The 17,552-nt window shown below is 47.6% G+C and overlaps 1 protein-coding gene and 2 long non-coding RNA genes across 12 annotated transcripts in view; 1 reads left to right on the top strand and 2 right to left on the bottom strand.

Annotated features, from left to right (window-relative positions):
* Positions 1–713: 713 nt before the first annotated feature.
* LOC134486604 (uncharacterized) lies at positions 714–6,327 on the bottom strand. Its single transcript, XR_010065853.1, has 2 exons — positions 5,295–6,327; positions 714–936 (listed from the first exon to the last, which is right to left on the bottom strand). It is a non-coding gene; the product is annotated as an uncharacterized LOC134486604 (long non-coding RNA).
* Positions 6,328–7,043: 716 nt separating this feature from the next.
* On the top strand, positions 7,044–17,546 carry LOC134486603 (uncharacterized). Of its 2 annotated transcripts, XR_010065852.1 has the most exons (3): positions 7,044–10,865; positions 12,961–13,070; positions 13,371–17,546. It is a non-coding gene; the product is annotated as an uncharacterized LOC134486603 (long non-coding RNA). The 2 variants fall into 2 exon arrangements; XR_010065851.1 differs by having other exon boundaries at positions 7,044–13,070.
* C4h2orf42 (similar to human chromosome 2 open reading frame 42) overlaps positions 15,129–17,552 on the bottom strand; it is a 29,196-nt gene continuing 26,772 nt past the window's right edge. For all 9 annotated transcript variants that reach the window (XM_008763074.4, XM_063286073.1, NM_001107872.3 and 6 more), the window contains one exon: positions 15,129–15,763. In XM_008763074.4, the coding sequence (XP_008761296.1) occupies positions 15,555–15,763 (209 nt within the window). In that variant the 3' untranslated portion in view covers positions 15,129–15,554. The remainder of the gene's footprint in view (positions 15,764–17,552) is intronic.

Below are 17,552 nucleotides of genomic sequence, written 5' to 3'. Positions count from 1 at the left end.
GAACTCATGACCTCTGGAAGAGCAGTCAGGTGGTCTTAACCACTGAGCCATCTCTCCAGCCCAACTACCATTCTTTCTTGTAGGTAGGGAACAGATAAATAATGTAGTATGAGTGGGAAGTTAAAATGGGTGACCAGCATGGGAAGTGGTTTTGTTTTCAAAAACAGGATTTGGCTGAGGATGCCGCTCAGGTGGTTGAATGCCTCATCTCCCGACGGTCTGCCTGAATATCTGACATCCCAGCATTGGGGAGATGTAGGTAGCAGGAATTTGGGGTTCAAGATCAAGCCACCCTCAGTTGCACAGCAAAGTAGAGGTCAGCCTGGGCTACTTAAGACCCTGCCCCCCCCCCCCCAAATGGGCAAGAAGGTAAAAGGCCGATAATGCCTACTCCTGGGAAGCTGAGGCAGTGGGATGAACAGTTCAAAGCCAGTTGGGAGGAGGCACACAGCTTTCATCTTAGTACTCAGGGCGCAGAGGCAGGTGGATTTCTGAGTTTGAGGCCAGCCTGCTGTACACAGTTAGGTCCAGAACAGCCAGGGCTATACAGAGAAACCCTGTCTTGAAGTCCCCCCCCCAGCCCCCAGGAAGAAGTTCCATGTCAGCCTGGGCTACATAGTAATGTCAAAGGCAGACTTGGTAACTTAGGACTAATATTAAAGAAGTAATTAGATAAATAAAGTAAATAAAATGAATGCAACTTAGTCATAAAATGCCTTTTATTTTTAATGATTTATTTAACTTTATGTGCATTGGTGTTTTGCTCGCATGTGCGTCTGTGTGAGGGGTCTGATTCCCTGGAGCTGGAGGTACAGACGGTTGTAATCTTCCATGTGGATACTGGGAATGGAACCTGGGATTTCTGGAAGAACGTTCAGTTGGTAGGGTGTTGCCTGGCATATCCAGGCCCAGGGTTCAGTCCCCAGCCCTAAAAGACTGAAAGGGAGAAAGGTTGAGAATCCTAAGGATTGGAAAGACTTGTAGGAATGAAGTCCATGTGATAAGCACGTTGGCCTAAAGGACTCCTTCTAATTCACCCTGGGACGCCCAACTTATCTGGCTTTTTTGTTGTTGTTGTTTTTGAGACTGGGTTTTACTATGTAGCTCTGGCTAGCCTGGAGACCAGGATAGCCTTGAACTCACAGACGTCTTTCTTTTTTTTTTTTTTTTAATGTTTTTTCATTGTATATATTTATTGTATATGAGTACACCGTAGCTGTCTTCAGATACACCAGAAGAGGGCATCAGATCCCATTACAGATGGTTGTGAGCCACCATGTGGTTGCTGGGAATTGAACTCAGGACCTCTGGAAGAGCAGTCAGTGCTCTTAACTGCTGAGCCATCTCTCCAGCTTTCTGGAGCTGCCTCCCAAGTGCTGGGATTAAAGGTATGTACCTTGTCTGGCCCAGTTCAGCCTTTGTGGCCTCTGGGGAAAGGCTGCAAATGGAGTCCAGTTTGCATACCAGGAATCTGCTGATGTCATCACTCACTGAATCTAGCATCATGCACATCTAGATGACTGGCTCTGTACTAAAGGCAGACACAGCAGTGAGGACTAAACCTGGGCCCTGCACAGGCTGGAAAGCTGCAGGAGCTCTCACTCTAGTTTTTTGCTTTTTCGTGTTGAGACTGAATCTTATTAAGTTGCCCAGGAAGGCCTGGAACTTCTAACTCTCCTGCCTCAGCCCCCCAGGCACCTCAAATTATTAATCTGGGAGATTCCAGGTCTGGTGAGACAAAGACATACAGGTCTTTCTACTTTAAGATTTGCCTTTATTTAGCTATGTGCGTGTGTCTAGGAATATGCACACGGGTGTGATCCCTTGTGCTGAAGTCATAGGCAGTCATGAGTTACCTGACATGGGGCAGGTAACTGAACTCAGGTCCTCTGGAAAAACAGCAAGTGATCTTGATCAGGGTCATTTCTCTGCCCCCTTTTTGTTTTTTGGAGAGACAGTCTCACGGAGCCTACACTCGCTTCAAACAAGCTGAGGATGTCCTTGAACTCCTGGTCTTCCCTGCATTCATGCGTCTGACTAGAAAGACAACTATGCTAAAGGTGAAATGTACCTCTCTTGGTAGGCGAAAGGGATCCATGCTCTACTTCCTAGGACCTGTAAGGCCAGCTCACAGACAAGGAGCCTTGTCACCACGACCTGTCACAGACTGGCGCTGGCACACTGGTGGTGTGTGCTACCTGGAGTCAGTGGTGCCATGGCAGGTCCTGCAGCAGGAGCTGCAGAGTCAGATGCCCTGCTGTCACGGCATGACTAGGGCCAGTGACACTGGCCTCGGCTCCGGGCCTCTAGAACAGGATGAATAGCTGTTCTTTCAGCTGTGGTCAGTCTTCCACCTTAATTCAAGTTCTCTGGAACCTGATAGAAGCAATACTGGTTTGGAGGATTATGCCTACGATCCCACCAGTCCTTGGGAGTCAGGGTCAGGACTGCTATGACCTTGTCTCCAAAGAACCACACAGAGCCAGTGAGATGGCTCAGCAGGTAAAAGCGGTTGCTTCTGCATGAGAGTTGGGAGTTTGATCAGCAGATCCCACAGCAAAAGGAGAGCCCATCCAGAATTGTCCTCTGACCCCATCTACATGTGACTGCCACACAGGGACAAGACAGTTCACATGATCATAATGAAACCCAAAGGGAAACTATCTACATTAAGATAAACAGTGTGATAAGAATGGCATGTCAAGTTGACAGGGTGGCTTTTTTGTTTTTTGTTTTGTTTTTTGTTTTTTTGAGACAGAGTTTCTCTTCAGAGCCCTGGTTATTATGGGATTCACTGTGTTACCAGACTGGCTTTGAGTTCAAAGAGATCCACCTCCCTCTACCTCCCAAGTGCTGGATCTGAAGGCATACACCACCATTCAAGGCTGGCAGGGTCAATAAAGATCTTATTCCATAATGAATATTAGACAAGCTACTAATGACATTTATGAAAAATATTATACCATATATCCAAAATCATGCAATGGGCATCAAAATTAACTCAATTTATTTATTTTTGTTGTTGTTGCTGTTGTTGTTTGTGTGTTTGGAGACACAAACTACATAGCTTAGAATGTTCTGGAACTTGTCATGCAGACCTGGTTGAACTCAAATGCACTGAGATCCTTCTTCCTCTGCCTCTGTCTGCTGACATTAAAGGTGTGGACCACCACTGCCTGACTATTACTTTAACTGAGACATAAAAGTTGTACATACTGGGGCAGTGAGGTGCTCAGTAGGAAGAGGTGCTTGCCAGGAAGCCTGACAACTTGAGTGATCCTGGAGAACTAACTCCTCAGAGCTGCCCTTTGACAGGGCACACATGCGTGCCATGGCAGGACACAACATCCCACTCCCGAACTCACAAAATAACAAATAAAATAAAATAATTTTAAGTTGTACATATTAACTAGGCATTGTGGCTCAAGAATATTACCTTATCGCTCTGGAGTCCAGGGTAAGGGACTCCTACCTTATAAATTCAGGGAACTGGGGGGAGTGAGCCTCTAGCACACAGATACATAGACACAGAGACACAGATCTCCAGGTACACTCACAGATACACGAGCACAGATACACACACACACACACACACACACACACACACACACACACACACATACACACACACGCACACCATCATGGTGGCCTGGAGGTGCATACCTGCGATCTCATCACTCAGATCACTTAGGAGACAGAGGAAGGAAGACAGTCAGAGTTCAAGGTCTAAATGGTCTCCAAAGCCAGTTTCAGGTCAGCCAAGGCTATAGGGGGAAAATCTTTAAAAAAAACCAGAGATGACTCGGTGAAGTGCCTACCACAGAGCCCGAGGCCCCCAGCTCTGATCCTAGAGACCATGTGACCACTGTGGGGTGGGGTGTGTCTAATCTGTAGGCCAGTGCTGGTGAGGAAAAGACAAGCAGAGCTCTATAGTTTGCTGACCAGCTAAGTCAGTAAGCTCAGTGCTGTTGAGACCCCTGTAGCCCTCCCACAGAAGTACAATGTTCAGATCAGGGCCAGCACATCTATCTCCCCAAGTGTCCTTTCCCGACTCCTTTCTTCCAAGTAGAGGATGTTGTTTGGCTGGTGGAACTCTTGTCTCTAATATGAGAAGCTGGAACTCTACCCCATCAACACATAAACCAGGGGTGGCCCAAACCTATTCTAACACCGAGGTGATAAAGGAAGGCTTGAAAGTTCAAAGTCATCCCCTACCGTCAAGTTCAAGGTTAGCCTGGGCTACAAAAGGTCAAGTTCAAGGTCTGCTTGGGCTACAAAAGATTCCTTTTTTAAAAAAAAGCCAGGTGGGCACGTTCTCTAACAGCTTCCTTTCACCCCAGCACTAGGGAGGCTAGCCTGTACTACATAGTGAGTTCTAGGACAGTCAGAGTTACATAATGAGACCCTGTCTCAAAACCCACCAACAACCACACTGTGCTTTGCTGGGCACAGTGGTTTTAATCACAACACAGGCAGATCCGTGTGAGCTCCAGGCCAGCCATGGATACATAGTGAGATCTTGACTCAAAACAAACAAACAAACAAACAACAACAACAACACAAAACATCTTTCTCAGAGCTATTTTTGAAACACACAGCACATCTGTTTTTTTTTTTGTTTTGTTTTGTTTTTTTTTTTTTTTTTTTTTTGGTTCTTTTTTTCGGAGCTGGGGACTGAACCCAGGGCCTTGCGCTTCCTAGGTAAGCGCTCTACCACTGAGCTAAATCCCCAGCCCCCACACAGCACATCTGTTATCTGTAGTTGCATAATATGCAGCAGCACACGGAACTCTCCCAGACGAAAGGCGGGGAACAGGACACACATACTGATTTGCTGTTGTTGCTTTGAGTTTTGAGTCAGGTAAACAAGTTACCGATTCAAAGACAGAAATATATACAAACATTTAAATACGAACTAGTGCAAGCTCTCATTTAGTTTAGATACCCATCTTTGAGGGTGCAGCTAGTGGTGGCCTCTAAACCCTGGCTGTTCTTAGCATGGCCATTTCATGACAGCCCGCACTTGAAGGGCCACGAGCAGCTGCTTTTCTTCTCTGACTTGGGAAACTCAGGAAGCAGAGGTGCTGGGCCGCCTTTGAGGCGACGGTCTACAGCCTGCTGCTTGTCCTTGACTCTCCTGGAAAGCTCCCCACAGACTTGCTGACTGTTCTCCTCTCTTTCTGCTGGTGTCCTCCTCGGCAAGACAGCGTCCAGCCCCCTGGCAGCTGGTCGTCCATCTCTAAAGAAAACAAAGGCACACAAAAGCCTCCAACATTATCATCGAATCTACAAACCTCAGATTTGTCCAACTCCTGCTTTGGAGTAGTGTCCCCTGTGTACAATTAAGCAGGATACGTCAGTTTTAAGACACAGTTCCTTGGTTTCGTTTTGTCAACCCAATCAACTGGGAATGCCCGTTCTCATAAAATAGCTGGCCCTGTGGAGAGGCCCGTGAGACAGGCCAGTCTGTGAGAGTCTGGCTGGGAGGGAGCCCCAGTAAATTTCCATTTGGTGTCTCAGAGGCTGGAGCCACATGGGACATGTATCTGCAGCTGTCTGAGGCCGCGAGTTGGGGACAGAAACACGAGAACGTATTCTTGCCCTGACATCTGTGAGGGGGCTGTCAGTTGGCTATCACTGTCTGGAATACTTTGCTTTAAAAACAAATCCATTTTTGGTATACCAATCATATCACCAAGTCGTAGACATTTTCATGGTTAGCCATTTTATGTGCGTGACAACATAATGTAGGACTGTTGCTTTCTCCCATCCCCCATTTCTAAGACAGGGTGTCACTATGTAATTCCTCCTGGCACTATGTAGACAGGGCTGGCCTAGAACTCACAGAAATCTGCCTGCCTCTGCCTCTCTGTACGTCTCCTTCTTAAGTGTTTTTGGGGAAACAGCTTTTATACTGCAAAGATCACAGACGGCTCAAGTATACACTCTAACTCACACAACCTCAATAACGCATTAATCTAACCCTGATAGCCACAGTGTGCAGCTTCTAGTTTGCTTTAGCTACAATTCCTCAGCTAATGCACGTGATCTGAGACCTCGGCCAGGTATGCTCCACGTGGTCTGAAAGCAAGTTGCTTTCACAGATGCTAAGTGTGGCCAGACCTCAGACATTAAAACAATTCATTCCGTTCCAGAGAGGATGCACCCAGCGTTTCCTTCCCTTGAGTGCCCTTAGACTGCTGAGGACAAAGGCAGAAGACCCTGGAGGCTGGTCACTCCCTCCCCAGCACACTTGCAGGGCCTAGCAAAGCCTGTCAGAAGCAGCAAGAAGCTTCCAAGGAAGTGACTCGCACTCACCCACACAAAACTCACCCATAGAAAGAGAGAGCCTGGGGTTGCTCAGGTTTCCTGTCAGGACATCCTGGCTTGAGACACTGAATGATTGGAAGATGCCAGAAGGTGGCCTTGAGACACGGAGACTCTGTCATGTTTGCAAAATACAGTTCCACAGCAGGTATTAACCCTCAGCTCCATCCCTAACCACTTCTTGGTTTTTTTGGTGTCCAATGCCAGTAATTCCAAGATGAGGCAAGAAGGACTACGAGTTCTAGGACAGCCTGGGTTACACAACGAGACCCTGTCTACAAACCAAGCAACCAAAAACAAAACCAACCAACCAACCAACTAAAAAACAAAATAAAACCAGCAAAAACCAAACCAAACCAACCAAACCAAACCAAACTACCTCCATAATGACACTTTTTCTTTCATTTGGGTATAGTCTAGATCCAGGAGACTAGCTGAAGGATCTGTGTGTGGATTAAGAGTAGATCGGGGAGCTGGAGAGATGGTTCAGCAGTTAAGAGCACTGGCCACTTTCCGGAGGTCCTGAGTTCAATTCCCAACAATCACATGGTGGCTCACAACCATCTGTAATAAGATCTGATGCCCTCTTCTGGTGTGTCTGAGGACAGCTACAATGTACTCATATACATAAAATAAAAATTAAAAACAAAACAAAAAAAAACAAAAAAATAAGAGTAGATCTGACTCTGTGTTAAACAGTCATGGATCACATTTGACCTGAGGATGTGGAACCTGGGACCGAGCCTCCCTGTACAAGTGGTGACTTCCCATCACTGTGGGGCCGCATGTGTCCCACCTGGCAGAAAGTAGTGCTGGGTGACTCACTACGCAGGATAAGCAGTGAGCCTGGGGGTGTTGGGACCACGGATGATCTACTTTGGGCTTGTCAGTCAAGTGCAGGAGCAGACAGGGCTCACCCACTCATTTACCCAGTCACAAAGCACAACTTCAGTAACAGACTTAGAGCACTGTAGGAAGTGCAAAGGTGGTTAAGCCTCAGTTCATCCTCCCTTCCTCCTTCTCTCTTTCTCTGTGTTGAGACAGGGTCTCACTATGTAGCTCTGGCTGTTCTAGAAGTCTCTATATAAATCAGGCTGGCCTCAAACTTCCAGAGTTCCGCCTGCCTCCACCTCCTGAGTGCTGAGAGTAAAGGGCATGGTGTGAAAGGGGTGTGAAGGGGAGGATGGCTTGAGAACAGGCAGAGTAAAGCCTGCCGAGGGGCTGTTTTGCTCTCTTGTGTTGCTGGGGTTCAAATCTTGGCTATTTAGTACATACCGCAAGCATCTTACCTGCGAGCTGCATTCCATAGGAGCTGGGATCTTATGTGTAACAATAATAAATTTACAGTAAAAGTAACAGGTACAGTTATCAGTAAAACCTGGAGGAGCCTTTGATTCATTTTTGTTTCTGAGATAGTCTACTGTCACTCAGACCAACCTTGAACTCACTATACAGCTAAGGATGACCTTAAACTTCTGATCCTTCTGCCTCTAGCTCCTGGGTGCTAGGAATGAGATTCAGGGCTTCATGCAGGCTAGGAAAGTATGCTGTGGCCAAACCTTACTCTAAAAGGGGTTTAAGCAAGGGAGCATCATGAACTTGAAATGAGCATCTTGTTACAGGATAGCAGTAAGTTCAAAGTCCAACAACCCAAATTTATAGGGTAGACAGTTATGGTAAGGGGAGAGCGGATACAGGAAGACCAGCTATCAGCTATGCGAGAGTCCAGGAAAAGGATGGAGCTGCTGAATTACAGTGTCAGTGGGCAGTGGGAAGATGTGGCTCACGGCCGTAGCCATGACAGCAGTATATTACAGAGGCAGTTGCCAGTTTAGGCAAGTATAGGTATGATGATGGTTTCTCAAAAGTGCTGTCCAGACACTAGCTTAAAGCACTAGCTACCCTGCAGATGTGCTCTGGTCCTCAGACTACACATTACTGTGGTGGGGGGCAGGTACCACACTTCCCAGTTTCCTGCACACCCTGTGTAGTTCCCAGGAAGTTCTCTGTGCAGTGGAAGCAAGCAAGAGAATCCTGTTTACATAAGGATATCATCAACTAACTTAAGAGTGGCCAGCAAGACAGTTAAGGGAAGGGCCCAGCATCCTCTCTTTACACAATTTCTGAGCCTACAGGGCTAGAACTTCATAGGCAGAAGAGTTAGAAAAAGACAGAGCAGGAATCCAGTAGGGTCAGCTAGGACCGTGTCTTCCAGTCCCCCTTCTGTTAGGAGGCCAGTGTATTTCCTCCAATCGTAGGGTGGTAGGTGATATCAGGAATGCAAGTTACTAGGCAGAGTTCAGCAGCCAGACGTCCTAATGCGTTGTGCAGTCTCCTCAGCTTCAAGGAGAGCATCTGTTTAGAGGTCTTACTAGTTAGTGCAGACGCCCATTGCTGGTGGGGTTCCTTCTGGCTTCATCACAGGATCTGCTGACACTAGGATTCACATTATCACATACTTGATCTTTCCTGCCTTGACCACAAACTGCTTCCTTGACTGTGTATAGCTGACGATGTCTGTGGAATGCTTCTGGTGTTGATCTCTGCAATGACAGACACTGAATTTTGGAGGTAGCATCAGAAGAGGTAGGTAAGGGGAGATGGCCTCCAGGCTGCTAAGGAGATACATGGGTGCTGATCCTTCCCTCCACATTCCCATAGCCATGCCCTAGGCAGGAACAGTAGATGAGAATGTGCTTTAGTTCTTCTGCTCACAGCCCACAGGTAACACTTGTGTTTCTACTCAGGGTGAAATTCCATTTCCTGTCACCACACGTAGCTTTCAGAGAACTGCACTCCAGTTGAAGATCATGGCTTATTTTTTCCTCAGTGAGTCATCCTTATAAATTTATCTCTAGAAACAACATGGTCAGCTCCCCAACTCACGGAGGCCATGGGACTTCTTTACTTCCACATTTTCTCACACAGAATTCATTTAAAGTTTGAAGTGAGCTGAGTGGTGGTGGCATACACCTCTAATGCCAACGTTCCAGAAGTAGGTGGATCTCTGAGAGCTAGAGGCCAGCCTGGTCTACAGTGTGAGTTCCAGGACCATCCTCGTGTCCCCCCTCCCCACCACCCCCACCACCAAGAAAAAATTGAAATAAAGCCACAGGAGCAGAGTGTGTGTCCTGCACAGCCTGCTGCTTATAGGAGCGACCTTAAGGTATATGGGAGCTGGCCCTTTCCAGTGGACATCCATGTCTGCCTCAGACTTCCACAGGCTGCGGTCAGGATACCTTTGAGAAACTGGAAGATACTGTGGCCATGCCACCATGCCTACCCATATTGAATTGCAGAACCAGGGCTTGGGGCTCTGGTTGTGTAGAATATATTCAAGTTCCCTATCGTGGGCTGGGGAAGTAGCTGAATGGTAGAGCATACGCAGAGCACGCACAAGGCCCTGGTTCACCCTCAAGCACTGCAAAGAAAGGCACAGGTTTTCTGCTGGCTCCAAGACCCTTATTTCAAAGGAACAGGGCTATAAAAGTTATGAATTTGCTTTAAGCTAGCTTGAGCTAATTAAGAAGATAAAGATGACCTTGAACTTCTGAGCCCTCTCAAAGTGGGGATTAAAGATGTGTGCCACCATGTACAGTTTATGGGGTGCTGGGAATCTAAGCTAGGGCTTTGTGTGTCCAAAGCAAGCACTAATGCCGACTGAGTTACATCCCTGTTCCCTACTCTGCTGCCGAGGCTGACCTCAAACTCTGGTTCTCCTGCCCTAGCCCCCAGGGTACTGAGATCAGTTATAAGCTGTCATAACCAGCTTAATTTGAAACCATGGGGGTTGAGGAGTTGGTAGGGTCAAACAAACCTCCAACCAAAGCTGCCTGGACAAGAGACTGAGGGCTTGTGTTGTGCTGCCCTTTGGTGTAGTCCAGCCCACTGAGAAGGCCCACATCCTGCTTTAAAAACAATAAAGAGGGAACAAGATTTACACTTCCTTCTGCTCCCCCACTGTTTGACTTTCTCAACAGCACCTGTCTCTGTCTGACACACTGCATCTCATTTTCATATACTGTCTCTTTTTTCTCCTCACAAGGATACAAACGTTTCGGGAACAAAGCTTTCATTGCTGTAGCCAATGTCCAGCCCAGTGGCCGACAGTTAGTAAAGGCTGCACAAATGCTCAGTGAGGCCAACGTTCCTTCTCCCACTACAGCCATATCTTTCCATGGACTTAGCAGCTGAGAGCTCAGATGACCATGGGTCTGTGTCAGTGGCAACTCTCCCAGTGTGGTGGTAAAGGTTTCTCTCCACCTCCAGGTACTGTGTTCATCTGCAACTCCTCCCCTCCCCCAGTCAGCTTTCCCTCCCCGACCCAGAGAAGTCAGCCTGTTCCTTCATCTAGAGTTTCCTACCCTCTGCCTTGTGCTGATATCATATTCCTGAACACATCTACAAGAGGCTGACAGTAGACACTGGCTTGCCCTGGGAGGCTTCCTGCTCTCTGGCTCTGTCCTTTACCACAGCTCCCCAGCCAGGGCCGACCTGAAGGGCTCAATATGGCCAAAATACTTTCCTGCTGGTCCCAGGTGAGAAAGTATCTCTTTAGCCAGTTCACAGCATGTAAACTAAACACTGACTGTTGCTGACATACTGAGGACAGTGGACTGAGCTCCTCTTTCCTGATGCAGGAGCCACCAAGCCAAGGAAACTATCAAATTCAAGTCCCTGAGAGAGACCTGGTCAGTCTGGGCAGCACTTGCTTTGAGTCTCAGGATGACCAAACTCCCTTTAGCTCTTCACGATTCCTTTTTAATATTTGAAAAATATCATATCAAGTTTTGCTTGCATTTGTATCTGTGTACCATGTGTGTGCCTAGTGCTATAATGTCAGAAGAGGGAGTTGGACCCCAGGAATTGGAGTAGATGGTTGTTGAGTCATCATGTGGGTGCTGGGAATTGAATTTGGGTCCTGTGCAAGAGTTGCCAATATTACTAACTGTGGGGTCAGCTTGCCAGCTTTTTCTTTTTTAAGCCAGGGATACCTGTAGTCGAGGCTAGTTCTGAAATGCCTAAGTAGCTGGGGCAGGCCTTGCTCTTTTCCCAATCTCCTGACTGCTGGGATTATATGCTGGAGGCACCACACCATGTATACGGTGTTGGGGATAGAACCCAAGGCTCTGTGCAGGTTGGGCCAGCATTCCAGCAGCTGAGCTGCATCCTCAGCTCTCCAAGGCAGTTTCTGACACCGATGATTAGACTCAGGTACTGCTCAAACCCTCACTAATCTGTTCCTGAGGGCTGAGCCTATAGGTCTCTACAGCATGTTGGCTGATTCAGGATAGGAACCACTGCTTTTCCAGCCAAGGCAGGAGGAAAGGTCTTGTTCTATCTACACAGGTTCTGTCAACCGGGCTCAGAAAGTCTCAGGACATGACATTGAAGCTGCCTGTCAAGAAGCAGATACTTGGGCTGGGGATTTAGCTCAGTGGTAGAGCGCTTACCTAAGAAGCGCAAGGCCCTGGGTTCGGTCCCCAGCTCCAAAAAAAAAAAAAAAAAAAAAAGAAGCAGATACTTAAAAAGCTTGGGCTCCAAAGAACCACTACAGAGCACCACATATTTAACTGTCAGCCTTATCCTGGGACTTTCTCTGCTCCCACACTTCTGCCAAGCTCTCCATCGGCGGAAAATCAGGACAGTATACCAGTAATTCCAGTACTAGAAGGCTCAGGCATTCTGGGTTTGAGGCTTGCTTGGGCTGTGTAGTGAGACCCTGTCTTAAAACCCAGACAATTAGGGGTAAAAAGCTGTGTGTAAACTCAACCTCCAGTCTGTAGCCTTCTCTTGTCTCTAGTAAGATCCATGTACAGGCTGCTGTTCTTAGAGCACGGAGAACAGGCGCTGTGGGTTTGTAGGAAAAGCAGGTACAGAAGGGGTGACTGCTGCTAGACCTCGATAAATAGACTCTAATACAGAGCCCTTCCATTGGCCCACCCCTGCTGAAGGCTATGAGAAGGAAGACTGGATCCCTTCTGGGTTCTTTCTCTTTATTATTCCTCATATGCTGTCTTTCATCTGAAACCCAAAGTAGTCTTGTCATAATAAACATGACAGGACTGACTAAAAGAGAACATGGAGGGAAGGTCACAGGGTCCCTTACACCATGCAGGAGGTCCTGGGTACTCGCTCTACAGAAGACCCAAACCCTAATAACAGAGCTGGAAAGGTATCCATAGTTCAACTATGTCCCCACTGAGAGGAGAGGGAATCCACTTTTCTCAGCTCAAAGGATGCTTCCCAGACCTCAGCTTCCTACCCCTGTCTTTCTGGAAGTCAAGGACTGTGGGACGGAAGGGTGTCTCAAGGTCACTCGTGTGTGTGTGTGTGTGTGTGTGTGTGTGTGAGTGTGTGTGTGTGTGTGTTGTGCTGACAGTGACAAAGAATTAGGCTGGTGTTCAGGTAAATTCTGGTACCCACCTTGAGTTCTTTAGCAGGTCCCACTTCTAACTCCTTTGCCACCCATAGGGCTTACTGGGGTGGGAATGGGGATAAACTTCTGTTAAGCCAGGGAACAGAACACAAAACCTTCCTGGGAACGACTGCCCTTAGAAACAGAAAAAGACGAAACAAAACAAACCCACTGTACTACCAAGTCTTTGAGGTATTATGCCTTTTGTTCCTGAGGTGATGGTGGTTAAAGGAGGCCGGACGTGGCTGCTGCCCTGGTGAAAAGTCCACTGCAGGAAGGAGCCACAGACACACCTTGGAGGCCTCAGGGCTGAGCCTGGAGTAAGGTATGTGTGTTGGGAGAGGAGAGCAGGGCAGGCCTTCTAAATCCCTCCTACTATCTCTTCCTTTCTTTCCCATCCCTCTTTCTACCCTTAACCAATCCCCTCCCCCAACTCTTCCGGCCTCCCCCTCGCCTCCACGCTTCCTTCCTTCCTGGCTTTCCCCTGCCTCCACTTTCTACCCCATCCCATTTCCAGTCACTTTCTTCACTCCCTTTTTTCCTTAAAACCTTCCACACCTTCCTGCTCCCTTCGGCCCATCTCCCCTACCCATCCCCCTCTTCTCCCTCGTCTCCTCCCATCCAGCTCCACACGCGGCGGACGCCACGTCCCCAGCTCCGCCCACGCGAGCTTCGCGGGGAACCCCGGTGACGTCACCACCCGCAGCGCCCTCCTTCCCGCGCTCTCCAGAAAGGACGCGAAGGTGGTGACGTGTCCGGAGCGCCAGCGCGGCTGCGCACAAGGCGCGTGACCAACCTGCGGCGCCGCCTGGCGGAAGAACAGCGGCGGTGTGGCTGGAAGCGATGTGCGGCGGCAGCGTGGTAACGTCATATCGCGGGGCCACGTGAACGCATGCTGCTTCGGCTTCCCTTCTGCTAGTGTGGGCGGAAACGTGGCTTCAAGCCTTGCATTACTTGGCCTCCTGAAACAGCCTGACGTCGTCCGGCTGCTGGTTATGGGAAGTTTGAAGACCAGGAAACATAGAGACTGCGTACTCATCCCCTGCCTTTGTCAGCAACCGAAATTGTGTCTTAGGACGGTACCGAAAGCACCATCTCCAGCAACATGAGCAGATAACATGTGATGCTGTCTTTACGCAGACGAGGAATTCACGAATTAGTCCATTTCTACAGTATCCGGAGTCCCACAGGAGCGCATTCCAGACCGCAGCCAAAGCTGCTGGACCCACACCAAGTCGTAGAGGGGAAAGCAGGAAGGAAGTCAGTCATGCACCCAGTTGGAAACCGACCTTGTTTTTTGAAGTGCAGTTTTCCCACATAGCACTTCATACAGTGTCTGGGTCCTTGGACCTTACCCTGGGGCTTACAATTTAGATAGACACTTTTTGTTGAGCAGGTTGGAGCTGGGCGTTTCTGTCAATTGCAATTAAGAGGTTTTTGAAAAATATTTATTTATTATATGTAAGTACAATGTAGCTGTCTTCAGACACACCAGAAGAGGGCATCAGATCTCATTACAGATGGTTTTTGAGCCACCATGTGGCTGCTGGGATTTGAACTCAGGACCTCTGGAAGAGCAGTCAGTGCTCTTAACCACTGAGCCATCTTCCCAGCCCCCAACAATTAAGAGAGTTTTATACAACATTCCTATTCAAGGGCTGGAGAGATGACTCGGCAGTTAGGAGTATTGACTATCAGAGGACCTGTGTTCCCAGCATCTCCATGATGGCTCTCAATCATCCCTAACTCAAGCTGCAAGTGCTTCAACCTTTTCTGATTTCCCAGGGTACCAGGCACCCATGTGTTCATACATACATGTAGGCAAAGCATGACAGAAAACCCCCCTGCATATCAAACTAATATATTTCAAGTTGAAAGAATATATTCACAGAAGTAAACTAAACATAATTTTAGTACTGTGTAGAAATCGATCTGTAGCCCCAGTCGGCCTGTGGGAAGAGTAATGTCTATAACCCGGGGGAAAATGAAGACTCAATGAGAAAACTGACTGGAGTTAAGTGTAAACAGAAGTCGTGGCAGGTGTGCAGGAAATGTTTCATTCTCTACTAGAAGGCAAATTTTATCCACCATCTCTGTTCTGTGATGAGTGAACCTAGAACTAGGTTTTGAATTTTACCAGCTGCTTCAACAAAAAATCCCAGGTTCTCCCTTTGTAGTTCTTTTTTTTTTTTTTTTTTTCTTTTTTCTATTTTTGGAGCTGGGGACCGAGCCCAGGGCCCTAGCAAGTGCTCTACCGCTGAGCTAAATGGCCAGCCCTCCCTTTGTAGCTCTTGAAGTACTGGAACTCACGGCCCACTTTTTCCTGCTGACTACAAGATAAATTCTCCCAAAGGTTCTAATTGTAAAATCATGACATCGATGGTTTGGAAAAACTAGTGACATTGTACTTTATTTGTTATCAGGATAAAGAGTATGATTGGAGCTCTCAGGCAGAGAGAGAGAGAGGATTCTGCTCGGCCCAGGGCACCATTAACTTTCCAACACTGTTAGCTAAGATCCAGTGCTGTGACTTTAGAGAATTACAGAAAACAAGCTGCAGGTGACTCCAGGAGAAACCAGTGAGCTGGACTTTTGTAAAACTCTGGTCAGAAATAAGTGTCCAATTTGTAACGAAGACTGTACACACAAGGCTGTTTACAAAAGTCTTCTGCAGAACACACACGGATGGGCTGAGTAACTGCATCTTAGCCAAGTGCGGTTCATCGGCAGGGATTATAGAAGTGCTACTAGGATTTACAGTCCTCAGCAGTTGGGATGTGCAAACTCTGCAAAATACTCTTGATTTGCCTCAAGGGAAAGTGATAGTAGTCAGAGGGGCCAGCTCCAAAGGCTGGTCCATGGGTGGCCTCGGGTCCTGGTAATCAGCCACATGTCCGTTCCGGTGATGACCATACTCAAACTTGATTCGAAGCTCACCAATCTTGGATTGTGGGAGGATATCTGGGATCCACTCGATGATAAAGGGTGTTGGCTCCTTTTGATCTGGGGAAGTGTTCCCTACAGAGGGAAAGGTGCAGGCCAGTTAGTATGGGTCCACCTGACTCTTTGCCTTTGCTTTTGTTTCTTTCTAGACAGGGTCTTCACTGGAGCTCAGGATGTCCTCCTATTTACTGTGTAGCATATAACTCCTCTAGGTGTAGCTGGCAAGATGGCTCAACATAAAGCAGGCGTGGGGACACAAGCCTGGCAACCTGAGTTCAACCTGAGTTCAAGCTCCCGAACCAGCTCCAACAAGTTGTCCTCTGAGCTCCTCCATATACATAGATGTACACACCACTGTGGAAGTAAGCTGAATAAACCCTTTCCTCCAAACTTGCTTCTTGGCCATGATGTTTGTGCAGGAATAGAAACCCTGACTAACACCACCCCCCACCCCTCCCCCCTTTTGTGGCTGTCTTTCTCTGTGTAGCCCTCACTGTTCTGGAACTAGCTCTGTGGACCAGGCTCACGTGCTTCTAGAGTGCTGGGTTTAAAAGCATTTACCACCACCCTGAGTTTGTAACACATTCTTAACAAAGGAGGAGGCAGGGTAACCAAAATTCTAATGCAGAACATTTTACTCTGTTCAGCTTTAAATAATTTAAATAAGAAGCCAAAACTGGGCTTAGTTGCCCACACCTGCAATCCCAGCACTCTTTGGATGCAGACAAGTGGATCTCTGTGAGCTGGAGGCTGGTCTGGCCTACAAAGCAAGTTCCAGGCCAGGCCAGCCAGGATTACATAGTAAGACCCTGTCACAACCAATGCTGCAAAAGAAACAAAAAGAACAGGGCCAACAAACGTTAGTGGTTAAGGGCACTTTCAGGGAGCTCTTGGTGGAAGGGGAGAACCGACCTTTGCAAGCTGTCATCTATCTGTGTCCAATAGTACTCTACCCCATCCCCATTATATCAAATGTAAAGAAAGTCACAAATTAGAAACAAGTGTCCAGGGATTAACTGCCCAGGTGGAACGTGCACCAAACAGAGAATAAGTAGCCCCGATGGGGTTAAGAAAGGAAAGAGAACTAGAGGAATGAAAGGAAGAGCAGCCAGTGCTGCTGTAACCATTCAGAAGGTAACTTCAGGGGCCAGTGAGGGGACTAGGTTAAAGGCACATGATGGCCTGATCTTCATGGTGCAAGGGGAGAATCAACTCCCACAGTTTGACCTGGGACCTCTCTCTAGATGCTCACTGTGACTTTATACGCCTACCCCACTGCTGGTTTTATGACACAGAGCAGCAAGCCTGTGGGAAGAGAAACCAGCAAGGAAGGGTCAAGCTCAGACATAGTCAAATCTGCATGGTTCCACAGCACAGTTCAACCCCACTATGCACCGCAGTACTGGCTGGAGAGGACACAGATTAATGGCATTTCCTACCAGTAAAAAAACACAAGGAAGCATGTTTCATTTTTCTGAGACAGGGTCTCTGTCTTGGCTGGCCTGGAACTCACAGATCTGCCTGCGTCTGCCATCTGAATGTATCTGTTTAAAAGCAAGTTCCACCTCAACTAACTCAGTAAAAGTTTCTTATATCAAATATTGAACACCGAGTGAAGATCTGGAAGAGAAGAGAAGATGGTTAAACTTAGAATAAACTTCAGAAGGGGTTGGGGATTTGGCTCAGTGGTAGAGCACTTGCCTAGCAACCACAAGGCCCTGGGTTCGGTCCCCAGCTCCGAAAAAAAGAAAAAAAAAAAAAAGGTAGAGTAAACTTCAGAGATCACATTTACATGTGATAAGTATGTAGGCTAGCCTCTGCTATGCTCCTTTTATCTACAATAAACCTTCATACTTAAGAGTGG

Source organism: Rattus norvegicus, chromosome 4 (assembly GCF_036323735.1).
Source record: "Rattus norvegicus strain BN/NHsdMcwi chromosome 4, GRCr8, whole genome shotgun sequence".
NCBI classification, from domain to species: domain Eukaryota; kingdom Metazoa; phylum Chordata; class Mammalia; order Rodentia; family Muridae; genus Rattus; species Rattus norvegicus.
Note: the sequence above shows the minus strand (reverse complement) of the source record. Positions and strands in the feature narration are given on the sequence as shown.